This window comes from Haemorhous mexicanus, chromosome 2 (assembly GCF_027477595.1).
Source record: "Haemorhous mexicanus isolate bHaeMex1 chromosome 2, bHaeMex1.pri, whole genome shotgun sequence".
Taxonomy (NCBI): domain Eukaryota; kingdom Metazoa; phylum Chordata; class Aves; order Passeriformes; family Fringillidae; genus Haemorhous; species Haemorhous mexicanus.
Genome location: NC_082342.1, coordinates 96,154,684 through 96,176,561, shown reverse-complemented (window position 1 = coordinate 96,176,561; position 21,878 = coordinate 96,154,684). Strand labels below are relative to the sequence as shown.

The 21,878-nt window shown below is 40.9% G+C and overlaps 1 protein-coding gene across 1 annotated transcript in view; it reads left to right on the top strand.

Moving 5' to 3' along the window:
* The window catches only part of TMEM255B (transmembrane protein 255B), a 67,193-nt gene that overhangs the window by 23,725 nt on the left and 21,590 nt on the right, over nt 1-21,878 (top strand). Inside the window, exon 4 of the mRNA XM_059839630.1 lies at nt 5,061-5,150. Within this exon, the coding sequence (XP_059695613.1) occupies nt 5,061-5,150 (90 nt within the window). The remainder of the gene's footprint in view (nt 1-5,060; nt 5,151-21,878) is intronic.

The following is a 21,878-nucleotide window of genomic DNA, read 5'->3' as shown; positions in this document are numbered from 1 at the left end:
TTATCTTAATTTTGTAGGCTATTAATCTATAGACCCGCTGAGGTACCATGGTAACAGATGCAGCTCCTGGCTGAGATTGGTTGTTCCAGATCCCTGGTTGCACCAGGGTGAAAAACCATTCTCTGTTTTTGATTTGTGATATGAGTTTTTGTAAACTTCTACTCTTACATCATCATCCCCATTGAAAAGGTGCAGCAGATTTATTTAAGCCTACAATTCTGATCTTGGGGACATGGGGAAATCAAACCAATAAAAAGGCCTACAGAATTAAACTGTAATTTGGGGAATGTAATGTTAGGGGCAGCCTGCAACAAACTGCCCCATGCATTTTTTTTCCAAATACTCAAACCTGTGTGGGAATAAAAAAGGACTTTACAAACCTATGGCATAACATTTACACACCCTTTTGCAAAGACAACTTTCTAGAGCAAAAACTATTGAATGACAGTGGTTGTCAATTTACATCAGTTAGGGTAATTCTGATTCCTTCTCTGCCTGGAAAAGAATCCCAGGGAGGCTTGATGAATAGCATAGTGCTTGGAAACATTGGAGGCTGTCTCCAGAAATGGCAGAAGTAGCCATTTAGCATGAGGGAAGTGAATCTGTTAGATGTAATGCAACTTGCATCCAGTACTGAGGTGATTTTGAAAACAAAAATCCATGCATTTTTCAGTCTCAGATCTACTTGGTCTAGATCAAGAGAATGAAGTATCTCACACAGCATCTGGTGCTAGAAATGACTGTCATTATCTGAGAAGCTGTGCTCTTTTGTTGAGGATAGGTAGAGGCTAAATTAGAATCATGAAGAAACCAGAGATGTGCCAGAATTGAGTCTAGCTAGCTCCCAGAAGTATTCCACAGGGCTGTTGGAAACAGCCAGAGAGGTGCCAGCCTGTAGCCAGCATGGGCTTATGCTGAGAAGCAATGTGGTTTTCTGTGGGTCTGCTGGCAAACGTTGGCTGCAGGTCTCTGCATGTCACACAGCAGGGATGCGGCGCCATCGGTGTGTCATTCAGCGCAGAGTGTGCTTGGGGACCTGAGGAGCAGTGTTTGTGTGCAGTTGTACATGAGTGTGCCTGCAGCTAGGCTGGCCTCATCAAACTCAAAAATCCTCTTAGGTCTGATTTCTGGACAACTCTTATGGAAATCCTTGTGGGATACTTAGCTGCCAACTCTCTGGGCCAGGTGCATTTCTGGCAGCTGAGCAAGAGTCTGTGACCAGCATCTCTGGCCACTGTGTGTCCCCTGTTGCCTTCACTTGTTCTGGAGGGTGATAGTGCAGGCAGTGGTGTTGTATGCCTGCTGAAAGACAGGAGGTTGTCCAAGACAGGTGAATTCTGAGAAAAGAATGCACATCTTTTCTGAAAGAAGGCAAGAATTAAGTAGTCTAGCCTTTCACTAGGTTTGTGTTTTTGAGTGTTTTCATAGTTCTGTGACACAGCTGAAGATAGATTACAGCTCTTCAGTTAATACCGTGTACAAAAGTCCCTCATTCCATGTGCTGTCTTGTTCTCCCTTTTGCTAAAACCCCTCTGTTAAACAACTGCCTTTTGAGTTTGATTGTTAGGCTCACACAGTACAGTTTTCAGTGTTTAATAGCTGGTTTTATGGCTCCCTTGTAAATAATCAAATTATTGTATTCCATACAAGAATCAGGAGTAAACATGTTCTGATGGCAAAAGCTGTAGAGAAGCCTGGCTGCACACCAAGGGAAAAGCAAGAGCAAAGCTGTTTCTTGAATAACTGGTCAAATATATTGCTATAAATAATGAATAGCTGCCCTGAAAAAACATAATGCTGTTGAAAATGGAGATAAGATGATGTGGTGGATGAGTATTTATTTTCTTTAAAGTGTTATTTCTTTTACCTGTCATCAAACATTCTCTATCTTTAAATGAACTGCACTTCTTCTCTTTCTAGACAGTCCTAGGCTTGTGAACTCACTGCTCCAGCAATCACCTGCTACTGAGGAAAATTAGCTTTTGAATTTACAACAGCTCTTCATTTGGTTGTCCTGGCAATTTTCAGAAGTAATTAATTTTGTACTTGTTTTTTTATGTTTTTCACATTCTTAATAAGCAATGAGAGATTTGAGAGAGAATATAAATCTGTAATTTTATTTTAAGGAATTTTTTTAGTGGTGCTCTTGTATTAGCACTTCATTTGTTCAAATATATATAAGGCAATTTCAGTCATAAAAAGCTCTCAGTGTCATGTTCTGCCACTTTGGCATCATGATAAATATTACTTCAGTCAAGAAATGAAATTGATTCTAAAGGGACTGCTCGTTGAAGTAGTTGCTAGTAGTTGTGGATAAGAACAGTAGGCTCTGGTTGTAAACCTTTGACTTGCAGAAAATTCCTTGGAAGCCTAGATGATCTCCAACATGACTGAGGAGTGCAAAGCTCCTCAGCTTTTTTCTGTAGCTCCTTTCTATACTGTGATTTACTGCACCTTTTTATGTGGTCTCCTAAGGCTATATGGTGAAACTGAAAGGCCAGTACTCTCATTAAGTGATTTAAGCTATCTCAATGAGTGGAAAATGTTGGTTTGGGGTTGTAGATCATCAATAAATTGTTCACGTGTGAAATGAAAAGCCACCTTGAGGTCAGCTTCCAGTAAATTCATCTTGGGCTCAGGCAATTTTGCAACATCTGGCTTAGCCCAGTAATTATATGATTGACTGCTGTGACTTGAAAAACAAGATAGAGGTATCAGACAATAATGGCTTAATCAGAACTTTTAAACACTACTGCTTTTTCAAATAAAGAGACCAGGATCTGTAGCAAATGCAGCTGCCACAGGGCAGCACAGCCTACTATCCTGCAGTGATAGGAGTCCACAGCCTTCTCAATCTGATGAATTGCATGCCAAGATCTTTAGACAGCCAGATTCATGAGACATGACCTTCCACCCTGGAGAGCCATGGCCTAGCAGAGGTTGAAGGGTGATGCAACCAACAGTATTTTCCTAGGGTTTCAGCAAGTTGGAGCTGGCTGCAGGGGGAATGCAGCAGGCTCCCAAGATCAGCCAATATCATCTCAGCCACATTTGTGTGCCCCTTTTCTCCCCTTGCTGAGGATTCCAATTCCACAGCAATCCCTATGGCAGTGCTGGCTCATCTCTGATTGCATGAGACATGAGCTAAGGGGAGATTAAAGGAGTGTGTCAGTAAGCATTGTGATTCTTCTGCTTTTAAGCTGTACTTTTTACGAATTCTCCAAGAGCTCTTACCTCCAAGTGGGTGATATTGCTTTGATCTGTGCATCCAAGCTGTGGGCTTATATGGTTGTAGTTTCTTACCTGCCCAATATAAATATTTTGAGAAAATCAACAATGCTGCATCCTCTGGAAGCTCTATTGATATTGTACTATTCTTAACCTAACACAAGCTAAAGAGTCCATTTTTCAAGTGAGTTAGTGATGCCTTACAAATTTGTGAAAATGACATCTAGGTAATGCAGATTTTATATAGGCAAAAGAATATACAAACTGTATGGATACATTTTTTGTAATCTGTACCTGGGGATTTCAGGAATACATGCTGTGAAGGAGCATTTAATAACTACTAAATAAAAAAAAAAGGTTCCACATTCTTAACTGGATCCCTTTTCCATGAGCCCTATCAAAAAAAGAATGCTGTTCTGTCAGTTTTCAAGATTTTTTTTTAATCTGTTGTTGTTATTAACTATAACTTAATACTGTAAATTAAAATCAACATATAGGATGTTTCAAAGGGTTCCTCTTGGGACTTTGCCTGAGAAATGTCAGAGACATGAGAAGTATACATTACATTACATTAAAAAGCATAGCCAGATAGTGCATATCAGGTTCACCTGCAGGAACTCACTCCTTCAAACTCAGGGTGCAGAGTCCTCAACATCACAAAATCCTTTAATCTGGGAGAGGAAGGACTGTCAGGTTATCTCCCTCATCTGATGGCATTGGGGCTAGAAAACCCAGGGGAGTGCCTTGCCAAGTGTACAGTTGGTCTTTCAGGGCTTCATCTCACCTGGCTCACAGCACTGCACCCTTCAGATGTGACCTCAGAAGAAGCCAGTGTCACCTCAGAAGTGTGTGCCAGCAGCACACTGACTGGTCCCTGGTGGAAGTGCATTCCACATTTTTTCCAAGTCTTGTTGCTCTCTCCAGAGCGAATTGGGCAGGAGCTCATGGCGTCTGGGGTTGTCCTAGCCCTGCAGTTGCTGTCAGAGCTGCAGCACAGAGAGCAGGGGGCTCAGCACACCCAAAGTGCACAGCCTTTTCCACCAAGGCCTCTATACCACCACTGCTTGTGCCTGAGCTGTGCTCCAGCAATGCACCATGTGCAGTCCTGTTGAGAGAGAATTAATAGTGCTTAATGAATGAAGCACTTTGGGAGGCAGAACGAGGTCTGAAGCTATGGCTAGTAGGTTGATAAAGACATTGTGCTGTCTGTGCTGCAGCTGGGACACTCACTGAGCTCTGCTGTGCTCTGCTCTGTCCACTCTGAGACTAAGGGCCAGGCTGGAAACCCCAACAAGGGTGGGGGCCAAGGCAGCACACTCCAGCCCTTCCACAGGTACCAGTCCTCTGAATCTCTGATTTTGTTTTGGCATAAGCTATTTGGGATGATAAAAGATTTCTGATCATTCACAGGCTAGTTATTAACTTACTACAGCTGCCTTTATCTATTGATGTGAAATACTACCATGTAGTAAAGCTCTAAAGATTTATGTAAGCCTGTTGGAAGACGACTTTTTACCATGTCCCTGCGGGAGCACTGCTGTTTTATTAAGTTGATTTGGAAGAAATCACCATTGAATTTAACTCTTGCAGCTGACCTAATTTTCTCTTGAAAGATTTAAACTTTTCTAGTAGGCTTGATGGTCTGTTAACTCAGCATCAAGAATTTCTGCCTTTTTACTAGTGTACGACTGTCATCCTGATCTAAATTCACTGATCTAAAGTGAATTACAGCAGCAGGAACCATAGTTTCAGAATATTAGAAAAACTAGTGTAATTGTTTTACTTAAGGAATTATACTGAAAAGATTGCTCAATCTGTTTTTCTCTTCTCAGTTGGTGGCCTCCATTGTGTTTATCAGCTTTGGTGTTGTAGCAGCCTTCTGTTGTGCAATAGTTGACGGAGTGTTCGCAGCACGACACATAGTAAGTACAGTGATTTTGTCATCTTTCAATTTTGATTATTTAGGCCATTTCTAGCAGGAAAGTATTTTCTTTTGGTTTATGTTTAGCAGTATGTTAGGGTTTTTGATAGTTCTTGGTGGAGATTCTAAATAAAAAGGTGATGTAAAATGATGTCATGAAAGGCATGCTAAAAGGTGTTTCTGCTTAGAAAAGGAATGCACCCAGTGAGAAGCACCATCACCAGATGGGATTTGAATATACAATTTATATGTTAGAAATGTGTTGTTTGCTGTTCTATCTTTTGTGATAGAATACCTAAAAAATCAGTCTAAACCCTAGATTTAATTGAGCTTTGATTTCCAAAATCATCAGGAAGTAAGTAGTCATATGTGTTAACAGACATTAGAGGTCAGATGTAGTATGCTAAATAATACAGCATGATAGTATATGAGCCTCTCTCTGCTATGAAATACCATGAGCCTGCTCATCTTTCTGCTTATGTTCATTGAGGGGCAGCATAACTCCACTTGGATCAGTGAGACTATTGAATTTCTGTTAGCAAATACCTCAGAATAATTAGGCTTTAGATCACCTGGAGCATAAAGTTAAAAACTGATTTATATTTTACTGTTACTGAAGATGGCTTTAAACCAAATGTGTGTTTCAGAGCTTTATATGCATTGCACAAGACAAAAGACATCTGTTGGTGTAAACAGCTGAGGTGTGCAATGTGAGCATGGATAAATGTTCTGGATTGTAGTCATGTTTTGTGGTATACAGACCCTGCAGGATGTCAAAGTGGCCTGGTTTTTCTTGGATTTACCCTGTAGCTGGTCTGGATGACGCCTGGTTTAAGTGTCTCTGATTAGCAAAGGCCCAGGGAGCCTTTCCATGGGAGCTGCTTAAAAGAGGAGCAGAGCAAATTCCTATTTAGATTCCCTGCTCCAGAACATTCAGTGGTTGTGCCCTGGAAAACCAGTGACCCTTGATGAAATTTTGGACCTGTTCTGGAGAGGCTGAGGCAACTGGGGTTGTTTAGTCTGGAGAAGCAGAGGTTATTTATCTGAAAGGAAGTTACAGGGAGGTGAAGGTCAGTCTCTTCTGCTATGACCCACTTGCAAGTTTGAGAAGAACTGGCTTTAACTTGAGCCAGGGGAGGTTCAGATTGGATACTGAGAGAGTAGTTAAGCATTGGAGGAAGTTGCCCAGGAAGATGGCAGAGTCACCATTTCTGGAAGTCCACAAAGGCATCTGGATGTGTCACTTAGGAATATGGTGTAAGGGCAATTTAGGGTTAATGGTTGGGCTGCATGATCCTGAAGGTATCTTCCAACCTTGAGCATTCTGTGATTCTGTCATTTCCCAGGAACCTGACTTATTTCTGTCCTGCTTTAATGTGATCATTAGGAAATGTTCAGATGGCACTTGTGCAGTCTTACATGTTGTAACTGCAGTGCAGCTGTGCAGCCACAGCCCCCCAGTGCTGAGGATAGACACATTCTCTGAGGTGAGGTCCTGTGTCAGGGGACAGTGTGTGCTCAGTCTCAAGTACAGACACAGCCATTGCACCTCACACCTTTCTAGGTGTTTTCAGTAGGAGAACACCAAGGCACAAAGTCATTGCACCCACCCAAGAAAAAAGCATCTTACAGTCTGGAGTGCAGTTCTATATCTGGTCAAGTCAGTGACTGGATATGACTGCATCTCCTGTGCAGAGCTGGAGGTTGGAATGGGCTGGTCACCATCCATCCACTCCCAGGAGTGCTGGAGATGTACAACCCGGTAACATGATCCTGCTTCAGTCACATCATGACAGGCTTCATGGAAATCCATGACCAGTTGTTTACATTTGGGCTTAGTTCTGTTTGTCATATCTGTATCTTGCTGTCTCCTTCACCTATGACAGAGCAAAGAAATACTAAGTAGCACCATTTGTTGGAAAACTAATTTGCATTTCAGCATGATCACACTCACTTCAACTCATTCTCCTCTGTCTAATAAGGAACTTGGTAGGATCAGGTGAAGTAAAGGTGTACATTACCAAGTTTCTCTGACTGACACACCTGGGAAGGTCTGTAGGGTTAAGTAGTGTAAGTGTGCTCCCAATTTAATTTACAGGAATGGTGGGGCCTTATCAGAAGAACATGTGCCATGCAGACTATGGTGTCACTGCCACTGTGTTACATACTCTTTGCATCACAACTCATTTCCTTCAGGAAGAGCAGCAACACCACATTCAGTCTGCTCCCTACAGGCAGTACCAGCTTTTTTCAGACCTGGGTTGTGCTGTTGCCATTTTGTCCACTGCCTTTGGGGCACAGCTGCTGAGGAGTTGGAGTAAACTGTCCTCCAGTCAGGGAAAGGACAAATTCCAGCCATGTCAGAGCAGATGCATGTACTAAAGCCATCTACTTTTTGTGAGAAATGGTAGCTGAAGCCAAGCAGTCTTCAGACTGACTACAAATACAACATCGTTCATATCAGTTTGGGATAAGAAATGTGTCCCCCTTTTTTGTTTTATTTTTAGCTTCATTCAAGCTGGAAAGGATGTGAAGAGGACAAATCACATAATTACATATTTTTCTTAGAATGTGCCTGCAGTGGAATGGAGACAATTATTGTCGCACATTTTCTCCTGCTTTTATAAAACTGTGAATAGAATAATAAAATAGTTTCCTCTGTTTTATTTCCTTCCCAAGAAGGCATGAAATTGACAAAAATTCTTCTAGGAAATGGATATATTTCAGAAAAGAGATGCTTAAATTATTTAAGACTTACTTTGCTTTGTAGAAAGCTCTGGATCACACCATTTATAAAGTTAAAAACACTGAAGGAAATGTAGCTTGATTTAAAATAGCAGTAGCTTATTTAAGAAATAATGCAGATATAATTCACCTTAAAAAGAAAAAAACAACCAAACCAGAATCAAGAAAAATAAATCAAAGTTGAAATTAAAGTGCGGTGATGTTATTTCAGAAAAATATGGTGATTAAAGGAATTTATGTGCATTTGTGTTTGCTTGAGACATTTTGTTATTTAGCACATGAGAATAGTCCAGTTTTTCTGTTGGAGATCATTCAACAACATCCTCCTACCACAAATGGAGATGCCCTGTCCCACCACAGGTACATGTTCTCTGCAGTAGCTATGACCTCCTATTCATGACTGCAAGCCTTGACCATTGCCACGTGATCTTTAGCTTTGCAGTTGTGCTCCAGGTGGAACCTAAAATAGCCAACCGCAAGAAATCCAGGTATGAAGTGAAGAAATTGCCTTTTCCAACCGAGTTTATTCTGTAATTCTGTGAAGGAAAAGCTGGGTGCTCTGGAAGGCAGAGTTGCTTGTCCATTGTGACATCTAAAATGCACACCAAACCAAGCAGTGTTAAGTTGTTCCTCTCCTCTTCTGCAAAGCCACTTCTGTGTAACAGTGATTTAATTTAATTTTCAGCTGACCTAGTTTCTTCCTCTTGATAGTGATGGCTTAAGGAATTAATTAAAAAAGAATATGTCATCAGGTGCTAAGCCCTGAAATGAACCTGAGAACGAACTTAGCTGAACTAGAGGATACTGAAATATTCCTAGATTTGGATCTTCACCCATATGGTGTAAGTGCAGCTTGTGGACTGCTGAAGTACATCAGCTGGGTAATTACCTACTGGTTTGGGAGTTTAGAAATTAAACTTGAAATATTTGCTTTCTCTTTATAATGTTAACTCAAAATATTGTTTGATAAGATGAGCATTATATAAACTCACTTTCTGTGAAGCACAGAGACAAGGCAATGGGAAAATGGAGTCTTTTATCTGGGGGATGCTCATGCAGATTGAGCTCTGATTGGTAGAACTCCAAAGCTGCTGTATTAAGCAATGCAAAGTTGGCAGCCCCAACCTAGTGAACAAATAGCTACATTATAAACACGTTTTATGTGATGAAGATCTGCTTATTTCTGTGTTAAGAGCGGTTCCCTGGCAGAGACCCCTGCCACGCAGTGGCTGTGGGCTCCCAGCAGTGGCTGTGGGCTTCCAGCAGGGATTGTGGCTCCCAGCAGGGATTGTGGCTCCCAGCAGTGGCTGTGGGCTCCCAGCAGTGGCTGAGGGCTCCCAGCAGTGGCTGAGGGCTCCCAGCAGTGGCTGAGGGCTCCCAGCAGTGGGCTGAGGGCTCCCAGCAGTGGCCTACACGCTCCTAGCAGTGGCCTACACGCTCCCAGCCATGGCTGAGGGTTCCCAGCCATGGCTGAGGGCTCCCAGCAGTGGCCTACACGCTCCCAGCCATGGCTGAGGGTTCCCAGCAGTGGCTGAGGGCTCCCAGCAGTGGCCTACACGCTCGCAGCAGTGGCCTACATGCTCCCGGCAGTGGCTGAAGGTTCCCAGGTTCCCAGCCATGGCTGTGGGCTCCTAGCAGTGGGCTGAGGGCTCCCAGCAGTGGCCTCCACGCTCCCAGCAGTGGCTGAAGGTTCCCAGCCATGGCTGAGGGCTCCCAGCAGTGGCTGAGGGCTCCCAGCAGTGGCTGTGGGCTCCCAGCAGTGGCCTCCACGCTCCCAGCTGCTCCCTGAGGCCTGGGCCCAAGGATGCTGGTGCTGCTGTGTGTGTGCCCTCAGGAGCCGGCAGCCACAGGCAGTGGTTGCACGTGCTGTGACAGAGGATGTCAATCCCCTTCCCATCTCTGGAGCTTCTCATGCAGGTTACAGACACTCAGGCAAGGACAGCAGCAGGGGTGACTGGCAGCTTTGCTGACCACTGCTGCATTTTACTACAGGATGGCATCATATGCCCATGGCACAAAACACAGGCCACAGTCTTTCACACTCTAGGCCAGATCTTCTAAAAAGCCATTTGAAACTCTTTTGATCAAGCCTGTTGGCCTTCCCATTGAAGAAAAAACCAAATAGTTTTATTCCATGTCTGACACAACTCAAAGAATAATTTCTCACTGGAATGAAATTAGGTAGATTCTCTGGAGAACAACACTAAATGCATTTTGTGTTCTCCGTGTTGCCACATGGGACAAAATTACACCTAATTACTTTTAATTCTGTTTCCATCCTGTATGACTCATTAACGTAATAGCATGGCATAGCATACACCATAAAAAGCATCAAAAGCAGCACGTCCAGCAGGTCAGGAGAGGTGATCTGCCCCTCTGCTCTGCTTGGGTGAGACCCCCGCCTGGAGTGCTGCATTCAGCTGTGGAATCCTCATCAACAGAGAAAGGACATGGATTCCTTGGAGCGAGTCCAGAGAAGAGCCACAAAGATGATCAGAGAGATGGAGCACCATGCCTATGAAGACAGGCTGAGATAGCTGGGGTTGTTTAGCCTGGAGAGGAGAAGGCTCCATGGAAACCAGACTGGTGCCATCCAGTACCTAAAGGGGGCCTATAAGAAAGATAGGGACAAAATTTTTAGCAGGGCCTGTTGTGATAGGACAAGATTTTAAACTAAAAGAGGGTCGATTTTGGTTAGATATAAGGAAAAAGTTTTTTACAATGAGGGTGATAAAACACTGAAACAGATTGCACAGAGAGGTGGTAGGTGCTCCATCCTTGGAAACATTCAAGGTCAGGTTGGACAGGACTCTGAGCAGCCTGGTCTGGCTGAAGATGTTCATTGCTATAAGATGGGCTTTAAAGGTCTCTTCCTAACCAAACTGTGATTCTCTGAAAGGCTTTGCAATTGTATTTTTCTTTTAGCAGAGTAAGTACTAAACATTTTTAACTGAAAACTAGCACTAGTTCAGTAGTGATTTTTATGTTGATGGTCCACCAAGCGTTGTTTCATTGTGAACTTCCTAAATACAGAATGCTTAAATTTGCAACCAGTACATTTTGATGCCAATGGTCAACTATCCCACAGTGTTAATTCTAGTATTAGACCTTGAATCTGACACTGAAGCACAAATTGCATTCTTAGAGCACCAGCCATTTACAGGGTGGGATTAATTCTTTTTTATGAGCTTAGTTCAAGGGTTGGAGCAAAGGAGGATTCTTGCAACCAGCTTAAGCCCATCTGCCAAGAGATCTCTTTTGTACTGCAAGACAACCCCATTCACACATCCAAATGCTGTTGACTATACTTTAAATCAAAGGGCAAATACTTTGAAAAGGATTTTCCTGGAGGGCCTGAAGAGCTTGGAGCCTGTTGTACTATCATTTTTGTTCCCTTTACTCAGATATATTTTCCCTGTGAAGCACATTACACCTTGGGAGTGCCCAGACCTGTGAAAGGTAAATTAGTTCAGAGGTGCATAAGCCAAAAGCCTCACAACAGAAGTCAGAAGGACATCTCGTAGAAGAGAAGGTACTGACATCACAGAAGAGTTTCAGACCACCCCCACAAGCTATTTTGAAGCCAGATCTGAACTAGACATATAATGCTAAGCTGTGTTGGTGTGAGCAAAGTGGTGGGACTGCGTGGAGTTTGGTCTCTGGTTTTTATTTGGCAACACAGGAATAACCTGGGACCACTGCTAGATTACTGAATCCAGCTCTGGTGTTTCTTGTTGCTTTGCCAAAGATGTGATTGACTTGGAAAGAGTTTGGAGGAGAAAAATCTGAAATCTGAAGTGGTAGCTTTTAGAAAAAGTACTCAGAAGTCTGAGTTTGTTTTATTTAACATAGAAAAGATTGACAGGTGTATTGATCATGGCCTTTCTAAGGTATCTGTGTAGTCAAAATTTTTCTGAGAGCAGAGGGCTTTTAGTCTCTGACACAAAAACAAAAGAAATGCAGTGAGTTGAAGTCAATGCTAAAGAGATTCAAACCATGGAGCAGACATGGTTTTGACAGTAATGAATTATGGAAGCGGCTTTTTTGAGGTAATGGATAATTCTACATCACTGAAATATCTAAATTCCAAACTTCTTTTTATGTAATCTTATGAAGCATATCCAGAGGTTATGAACTTGAAGCATATGTATTGGGATGAAATTATTTAGGCTTTGTTATTCAGGAGCTCATTCTAGAGTAGGGTCTTCAAGGAAGGCTCCTGTGAACTATTTTTCCATTCAGGTAGAAACTCTATTACGTCTTGTTAAACCTGTCAGTATGGTGCCAGGACCTGTTCTCTGCTGGAAAATGTTAAGGATTTGATAGATTAAAAACACTTGAAAACTTTTTATCAAGATTTCTGATATAGGTTTGCTGGTCTTCAAATCAACAGAGGAAATGCGATCTTTAACATGAACATAACTTAAAAACTATCTCTACTAAAACCACTCTTCCTCATGTACTGGATAACATACAAGACGACTCAATGATGAATACATTCAATATATTTATATATATATATATATATATATATATATATGAGTACATATATATTGAATATATTGGATGCATCCAGGGATTTGTCAGCAAAACTGCCAAAACTGCCATCTTGCAAATGTTTTCTGGTCTAGAACACAGATGTAGGGGTTTTGTACCCACAAATCTGCAATCTGATATTCCCCTGTTTCCAGACTGGTAAGTATTATGTATACAGCCCAAATATACTGACATTACAGAGGAGCTGGTAGTATGCATTATGGTTGCCAGTTATTTTGCAGTAAGAAAAATAATGGCTTTTTTTTTTTTTTTTTTTTGGAGAACCTCTTATGATTCCCCCTTGAGTTTGCAGAGCCTCTCACACTGGCAGGGACAAAGCTTTTTTTTTTTTTTTTTAAATCCCTGAAATTCCTTTCAGGTTTAGCCAAATTGCAGATTCTTTAAAATCCTTTTTTTTTCCTTTCCTGCTGCGACTTGTTCTCCTGAGGGAAAAGGGCTGGTATTATGCCAACCAAACAGAAATGTCTAAACCATTAGCAGCACACACACTGTGTTTGGATAACAAAGAGGAACTCACTTGTTGATAAAAAGGGAAAAGAGGGGTTCGAATTCCTTTCCCATCTGCCCACTGTAGAACAAATGCCTTCACTGCTGACAAAACCAAGGGATTGGTCCAGGATTCCGAAGCCCCCTGACATAAACACTGGTCCATTGGCTTCTCTCTTTGAGATGTAACAGCCCAAACTGAGAACTCTCATTAATGTTATTGCTTTGGTCATTCAAACTGCAGCAAGGCAGCTTTGGGGGAAGAGTTCTGTGAAGATGCAGTAAGACTATCTTACTGTAATTACATGCAATAGGGAGGGAGGAAGACTGTTCTTTTATTTAAAAATAAAAAGTTTGTACTGTGGGAAAATGTTAAGGTAATGACCCATGCATTTGAATATTTGTAAGCTAATGGTTAAATGCCACTACCATTTAATTGCATGATCCTGTTGCACAGAGACCATGATGTCAGTGTACAACTGGGCAGAATATTTAGTGCATTGGGGTTGTAGCAAATCTGGCATTTCCAATCTCTTTGGCTCTGAAAATGAAATTATTTTATTTTAGCTTTGCTTCTAGTGTACTTAGATAGGCATGAATTCCATTGAGTATATTGTAAATCAGCTCCAGAAATAAGGAAATAGGATAGGGAAATTCTATACATTTTACTGGTATTAATAATCATATTATTAATGCAAGAAATAATATGAGAAAGTGAGAAGGATTTGATCCAAATTTAAAATTACACTGGTATTTTAGTTCTCACAGCTTATAGCCTACATTTGTACATAGATATTGTCTTCTGCATCTGTGTGGCTTCTATACACCCAAAAACCAGGTGAGTGGCAGAGACAGCGGAACTTGTTCAGCAATACAGAACAGCAGCTTGGGTCAGGGGAGATTAACTTTCTACTTCCATCTTTACTTTGTGACTTTGCAAAGCACGGGCCATGATGGAATTTATGCAAAGTGTACAAAGCAAGTTAATTACACTTTAATCCTCAGAAAGGTGGGTGACTGGGGCAAAGGGCCTGCAGTCTGTTCTGAAAAGCATATTCTACCTCACTCTGATGGGCTGCCTGCAGAAGATAATTTCCTTTATTGTTTCCTATTCTCAGAAATGGTTCTAGACTAACAACAGATGTTTCTTTTTTATGAAAAAAAATCAAAGCTTCTACACAGACATTTAGAGGGAGCGAAAATAACCACCAGCAGACTTCAGATTGAAGCAAAAATACTTCATAGTTTTTTCATCATTTCTCAAAGGAAAAACATTGTTTTCAGTTGCCCAGTGCAGAAACTAGTGGAGTTAAAAAAAAAAAAAAAAGAAAAAAGTAAAGGCACTGTTTATTCACATGGATCTGAAGTCCTTAAATTCTACTAGAGTTAAAATTAAGGGTGTAATGAAAGGTGTTTCAGTATGCTGCAATATGCCCTAGCAAAAGGTTTTATTTGCTTCACCTTTAAGAAGAAACCACAATTAGTATGAATAATCATATCACAGAGCAAGAATTTCTCTCTCTGTGGGTGGATGATTTTTCAATTGCATATATTGTCCATGGAAAGTATGTTCCCAGGTATTCAACAAAGTTTTGATTTATGATTATTTATGGCTCTGTTTAGAGCTTATTAAAATGTGTTGCATCACTGCTGCTAGATTATGGAACTTCACACATGTAATATATTTATTTAGTCTTTTATGATGAATTCCAAGAAGATAACATACTTAAGAAATTTTTTTTTACTAATCAGCCTAGAGTTTTCTTGTATGGCTCTGTGCCAGTTCTCTCCACATTCCCAGCCATCAGTATATCCAGTGACTTTTTCGCCTCTGGAGCACTGAGTGCCATGTATTTCAACATTTCTAAGATCTTCTGAGATGCATGTGAGCTTCAAAATGACAAGCCAGTGGAGATGGGAAAAATTGTACCTGAGCAGTCTGGGCGTTCATGAACCATTTCACTAATTGTTTAGACTGTTTTACTTTTGAAACTCATGTCTTTTTATTCCTCTTGAGGTTTCTTTCATGGACTTTTTCCTCTCTTACATTTTGGGTCCCAGTCCTGCAGTTCCTCCCATTTAGATGAGGCCTGTCAGCCTGGCTGACATGTGGCAGTGGGGGTCTCCCTGTTACAGGAATGATAGGGACTTTTCATGGCAAATTGCTGGGCATAAACACCTGCTTTCTGTCTGTTTTCTGCTCAATACCTAATACATTAATTAAATTATAGTAGGGATATGTTGTGCCATGCTCTGAAAATTAAAACCAACACAAAACCAATGTTTATTAAGCCTCCAGCATTTTATTTGTAGATGTAGATATTCAATATATTTATATATTGCTCAATTAGGTGTATTTAGTGCAGCCTCTTTTCCTTCCCTTTGCTATAAAACAAATACAAAAGAACATTATAAATTAAACCCCTGTACATTTCAGTCAGCAGGATATTCAGTATTTCAGGTGCCTAAAGGCTAATGTCTTCCAAAATGACACTTCTTGCAGTAGTATACTAAGAGATTTATATGAGATTAGTGCAGTTGGTTAAATCATGGTGCTCATAATGCCAAGGTTGCAGGTTTGATCCCTGTTTGGGATCATTCTATTCACTTAAGAGTTGGACTTGATGATCCTTGTGGGTCCCTTCCAACTCAGAATATTCTGTGGTTCAGTGATTTCTTACATATTCTGATAGCATTAAGGCTATACGAAGGAGATGGAGCAGTTTTTCATGTATTTGAGTCACATTACCAGAAACAGAATAAACAGGTCTTGCATTCTTGTGGAAACGTTAATTACTCACACGGCACAACATCATTACAATCAAGTCAGAGCAATCAGTTCATATAACAAACCCTATAATCAAAGTAATGTAATCAATGGAAGTAATCAGCTATAATAAGCAATTAAATACCTAACTGCATCAAGCAATAACTAAAATTACAGCCTTGAATAGTATCAGCTAATTGCATCATTAAAAACTTGCGTAAAAGCCAGTGGTAAGTCTAAGTTTTTAACTACACAACATAGCTATTGCAGGTGTTATGGGGTCTATAGCTTCATCCTGAGAGACACTGGCCAGCAAGGCTTGACTAAAGAAAAGCAGAGCCAGGCTTGCATTTGCTGTATTAAGCAGGAATAGGCTTCCTCACTGGACCCTTGGGTGGCCTTATCCGCAGAGCAGCCAGAGCAGCAGCCCCCAAGCAGACATGCGCTGTGTCACTCAGCAGCTCTGCACAAACATCTTTCCTTCCTACCACCACCTAAGCCTGCTCAGCCAAAGGCACTGAAGGCACTGAACCTCTTTGGGAATGTGCCGGGGGGTCAGCTCCCATTTCTTTTGCCTCTTCCTCTACACTCCACCCGCTTGTGAAGGCTGACAGGCCTTTCTTCCCACCTTTGTGCCACAGAGAGTGTGGCCAAAAGTCATGGGAGAAAATCACCTGTTTGAAGAGGTCTTAACCTCTCCTAATAGATCTGTATCCATCTGAGAACAGACCTGTCAGTCCACATCAGGAAGTATTCTGTCTGTGCCCATTGTCCAACAATGGGGCAGCTCCAGCATCTGGAGGCTTTTCCTTTGACTGTAGCAGTACTACAAGAGCACAAACCTCACCAAAATAAAGAAGAGTAAGACTAAGGCTACCACTGCAAAGTATAAATTAAAAAAAAATCAGTGAGGAAGTATAAAGTGAGACAGAAGCAAATTTGTGTGGTTTTCAGCCATGGCAGTTTACAGGTATTCTGAATATTTACTGGTTTGAAAGACCTGAAATGAATATGTGCTGCTACCTAATATTAAGAGAAGAGGGCTCAGTAGGATCCAGTCTTTCAGATTAAATAGAAATTCTAAAAAGAACCCCTGGAAATGTGAAGTAAATCTGGTTTGTGACAGTAAAGTTTTAAGCCCCACCAGCTGCCTTTCCTATTTTCAGCACTGAAGTTGGGTTGTTTCAGCACAGCAGACAAAATAGGCAGGGTCTCTAGGCTGGAGTGCAGCATTTCTGGAAGAAGATTAGCTCTTAAATTCATGCAAGGCAGATGTAGAAGTGCAGGAAGGGTAAGTGCTGTCTGCAGTCTGCAGCAGAATTGCTCTCATGGTGTGACCTCACCCAAAGAATGTAACCAGATACCCTGGCGGCTGCCTCTGAATTGCTTAAACAACACTGGGGATGTATTATTTGCACCAGGGGATCACTAAAGTGCTGTAGTTACAGTAGTAGTATGGCATGGACAGAAGCATGTCTCTGTCTCACTGCCTTGCTTTGAAGCGTTTGATCAACTGTATGTTTGGGAGCCCTTGACTCCTAAGGCATGGGCAATATGTGTAGAAACTGAAATAACACACACTAGCTATGTCTGCAGCTTAGGTAAAAAGAACACTTGAAAACCTAATTCTAGGGCTTAAAGTTTCTTAATATACTTTCCTAATTTTTGTATACATTTTGAAAAAAAAAAACCCAAAAATTTGAAAACATTCTACTCCTGCCTATTGGGTCCATTGCAGCCCTTGGCAGTGGCATGACCTTAGACCTGGGCTGCTGCACTCACACAGGGCTGTGGGAGTCCAGAAATGGCTCACTTTTTTTTTAGCATTCTCCCTTCCAAATCCCACCCAGCATGCACTGTGCACACCCTGACAGCCTAGGACTTCCCATGTCAGTAGTCAATATGATGGTATCGAGAGAGCAAAACATCAGAAAAAGTAGGGACCAATCACTAGTATCACAGAGGAGGAAAACAGCTGAAATGAAGAAATGGAAAGGCCTGGAGGCTCACTTGATGAAGTGAAACTGAACTGACACATTTGGATTCAAAAGCTGATTATGACCTTGGTGGCTATGTTAATAATTCCAGAAAAAACTGTCTTAGTGCGTGGTGAAAGGGTGAAATAGGAAGGGATTATTGTAGAATGGTAGAATTATTTAGGTTGGAAAAGGCCTTTAAGATGATCAAGTTCAATGTAAGCTTAACACTGCCTAATCCAGTAGTACCTTTAATTTTTTTACCATAACTGTATTTTCACAACTTCTTTAATTAAAAAAAAAAAAAAAAATTTTGTTTGTTTTTGAGCTACAATTTCTGTCTTTCAATCATCTCTCCATGATGTCCATAACTTTATTTTCTAGCACCTGGACTTCCTTTCAGGGTCACAATGGTTTTTAAACCTGAGGTTTTATAGCAACCACAGCATTCCAGATAGCTGCCAGCCAAATGCTTACAGCCAATTTATTATGTGGGTTGAATTTCTTTGTAAATAAGAGAGGTGGAGATGCAATGGCAGCCTGTTCAGAATCCCTGGCACTGACTGAAAGAGCACATCCTGGCAGAGGGCAGGAGCTGATGCCTGGCACTCCCATAAGAGCTGTCCCAGCTATTGAAGGGAGGGAAAAGAAGCCCACTGAGCCCCATGGTGGTGGTGGGCAGCCCAGGACACTGGCCTGTCCAAGGAGGCATTTCCTGTGGGAACACATGATCTGTCCTGCCCAGAGGCCCCTGGCTCACACTGAACAGTGACCCCTCTCTTCCTCTCTGCCCAGCTGCTGTCTGAAATAGAAAGGTTTGAAAATAATGGTATTAGTTACAGAAATAAATTTTAGTGAGGCATGTGAGGAATACTATGTTAATAACTATATGTAAACAAATAGTTTACAAAACAAACTGTATGTAACTATATGTATACAAAAAATTTATATCTCATGAATTATGACTAAGGCACTCTGTTGGACTACCAGATAGTTAAAGATTCTTTAACAACACAAGAGAAGATACAGGTCTTTAGGAAACTAGCAGTTTTTAAATTGTTATTTTAAATAGTTTTCTGGCAGTTGATGTGGGTTCAATAATTGGAAATATGGACTTGGAGATTTCAGGGGGTTTTGTTTCTTCTTTTTCCACAAAACAGTGAAATACTGCAAGATAAATTGTTTTCTGAAATGAAAGACATTTCTGCTTCAGAAATTACAAACTGAAAACTGAATTGCAGGTTTATCTGCCAATGAATAAAAGCTCAAAACACTTTTCAAAAAAACCCACCCTTTTTTCTGATTCTAGAGGGGAATGGTCATGTGCTCTATGTGGGAGTCACAAGGCTTGGGAGCAAACTGAGCTATAAAATGCTTTGTTCTTCAAAGCTGACACCCCCTCACTGCAGTGTTGATGATACTGGCCTTGGACTCAGAAGTTCCTAACACCAAACTGGCCAGAACCAATATGGAAACTGTTCATAATTTTTTTAAATTGACATATTTCATTTGTTTGTGATTGAAAGCAATTTTTGTATTAATCACTCCTGTGAATCCCTAGGATTTTCTAGCAGTCTTCCTCAGGAGAAACCCTTCTCATTGGGAATGCTGTTGAAAAAGATGGAGAAATAGCCCTTGGTCAGAGGGAGACAGGAATTACAAAAGACCTGTAGCATTTCCTCTCATTGTTTGTACAGGGTAGTATCCAACCAACTTTAGCTTGGGCCCCAGATAGTGATCCTGTCTGCCTGCTTTCCCAGGCTCCTAACATGTTGGCCCCTTCTTTTAGGAGCTTCTTTATCTTTGGTCTGAAAGCTCTCAGGTTTGTATGCTCCCATGTGCCATGTGCTGTCAGCCAGTGTGGGGCAGACACAGATACCTGTGCTCCATCTAGCCCCCCAGAGAAGCATCAAAGCTAATTACTAATAACTTCTATTTGTTCACATTTGCATGCCTGTTTTGAGAACGTTAGCAGAGAGTGTGATCTTGAAGGGAATGATAATCTCCAGAACACCCAGCTGTTGGCACAAGGTTGAGCTGGCACTGAAGGGTGATGTTTCAGTTTGTTTTTAGGATTAAACTTGAAAAATCTTGGCAGCTATCCCTCTCCTATTCATTGCTATGTTTGCTGTAGATGAAAACAACTGAAAACAGAGAATTAAAACTTGACGCTAATGAGACACTGAAAACATTATTCTGGGTTTGGACTCCTCAGTTTTATCCATATTCATCTCTTTTATGTGACCAGGATGGTTCCTTGCTCCCCAGGCCAACTGGCATGGTGAAACCCACGTCTTCACTCTCAAAGTCTCTTGGAATGTAAATGGCAATGTCCAAATTACTTACTGGGAATGGTTCTTGGCCCATACTAATTTACAAACCATGCCCAGAAAATATTTTGGAAGAGAGATAGTTTGCCCAGGCCAAAGCCATCACCAGCACAGTTCTAACAATTTAATGGGCTTGATGCTTGAATTTCAGCCCTGGGAACATTCCCTGGCACTGATCAATCTACACCTCTCTTGATGCAACTAAGACTAAATAAATACTGTAATTGGAAAAAATTAGCCCTCACTGTATAATTATTTCAATAAATTATTAGCCATGTTTTGTAAAGTATGGCATACATTTCAGTTAATACAGTTTAAGCTATATCTCCATTTTCTGAAAGAGCTTACACATAAGGGAGATGGAATTTTCCCTATGTTATCCAAAATATATCTGTTCTCCAAGGAAACAAAAACTGGCGTAGAAAAAGCTTCTTTTCATACCTTATCCTAGAGCCCTTCAACCTCTCCACAGGCATTTTATCAAATCCACCAAAGATACTGTTAAAAGAATACTTTTCTTACACAAAAAATGTACTACTGCAATGCTCCCACCATCAAAGACAATGTGGGGTTTCTATTGTATGCCCTTAAAATAAAGCAATCAGCCAAACCATAACCCACTATATTTGGACCATATCTTCTCTTCCTTGGCATAAAGCCTTCCCTCTTGCCTGTCTGTCACTCTCAGGTTTTAATTCACATACTAGAAAACTATTGAAATAAAAAATTCAAGAAGAGGGAAAACTACAGTTTGCCTTGTAGGGTTCAAGGCTGAGCAGTTCTGATTTGTCTGAAATTAAAGGGAAATACTGGTTTTGGGGGGATTTTCTGACACATCTGAAAATTTTCTAAACTTAGCTTGATGGCATTCTGACTGTACCTGCCTGGTGTACACAAACACACTGAAACATAGTTAAGATATCATCTTTTCCAGTGCTCCGAAGGATTGAATAAAACCCGTCCATTTTTCTTCTGCACCAATAAATAAACAAACCCAAGAATACAACAACATTTTAATAGAGAATTCTTCCTCTCTTTACTAGCCTACATATTTTGTCCTCTGTGTGTATCAGCCGAGCTTTAACCAACAGAACTTTCCCACCTGCCCATTTCCACTTAAAGGGATTTACTGAAAGAAGCAAAGGGAATACATTATGTATTATATATTGATATTATACACTAGTGGGAGGTATTGCATAACTCTGTCTCAGTAATAGTGGTTGAGGAAGTTCTTGGTACCAAATGATACTAAATCACTTTAAAAGAATATTGTTGCTATATACTTTGAAGTTACTCTTCATAGATGAAATGTATATATATACATACACACACATACACAGTATTTAAAAGTAGCTCCATCTCAACCACTATTGCTATAAGCAGTAGAATCAGGAAGAATCAAGGACTGGTAGGTTTATACTATATTCATACACAATCTGTTATGAGCAATGTGAAGCATTTTAAGACCAGTCTGTCAGGAATAGTTTTATAACTTTAAAGTATGTCTCCTTTGCCTTTGGTAATAGACACTTCTATGAAGTCCAGCAGGTGCTTATGTGGTGGGACATACTGTTGGAGAACTTTTAAGCATTTTTATTATCTATGTGGTGCCTTATTCATATAAACACCTTAGCAGACAGACAGACAGACCACAGCACCTCTGTAACATGAAAATGGAAGCTTTTACCAATGCAACATTTTGGCATCCCCAGTGTACCTTTACTTAAAAGCTGTGTGCTTTAGGTGTTAAATTCTGTAGGTGTCTGGACAAGGCCAATGTTATCTTTGTTATTTTTGTACTCTTGATCATCACTCATTTATTTCATTGCACATAGAGATGCATTTAGAGAATGGACTGAATGCAGGAA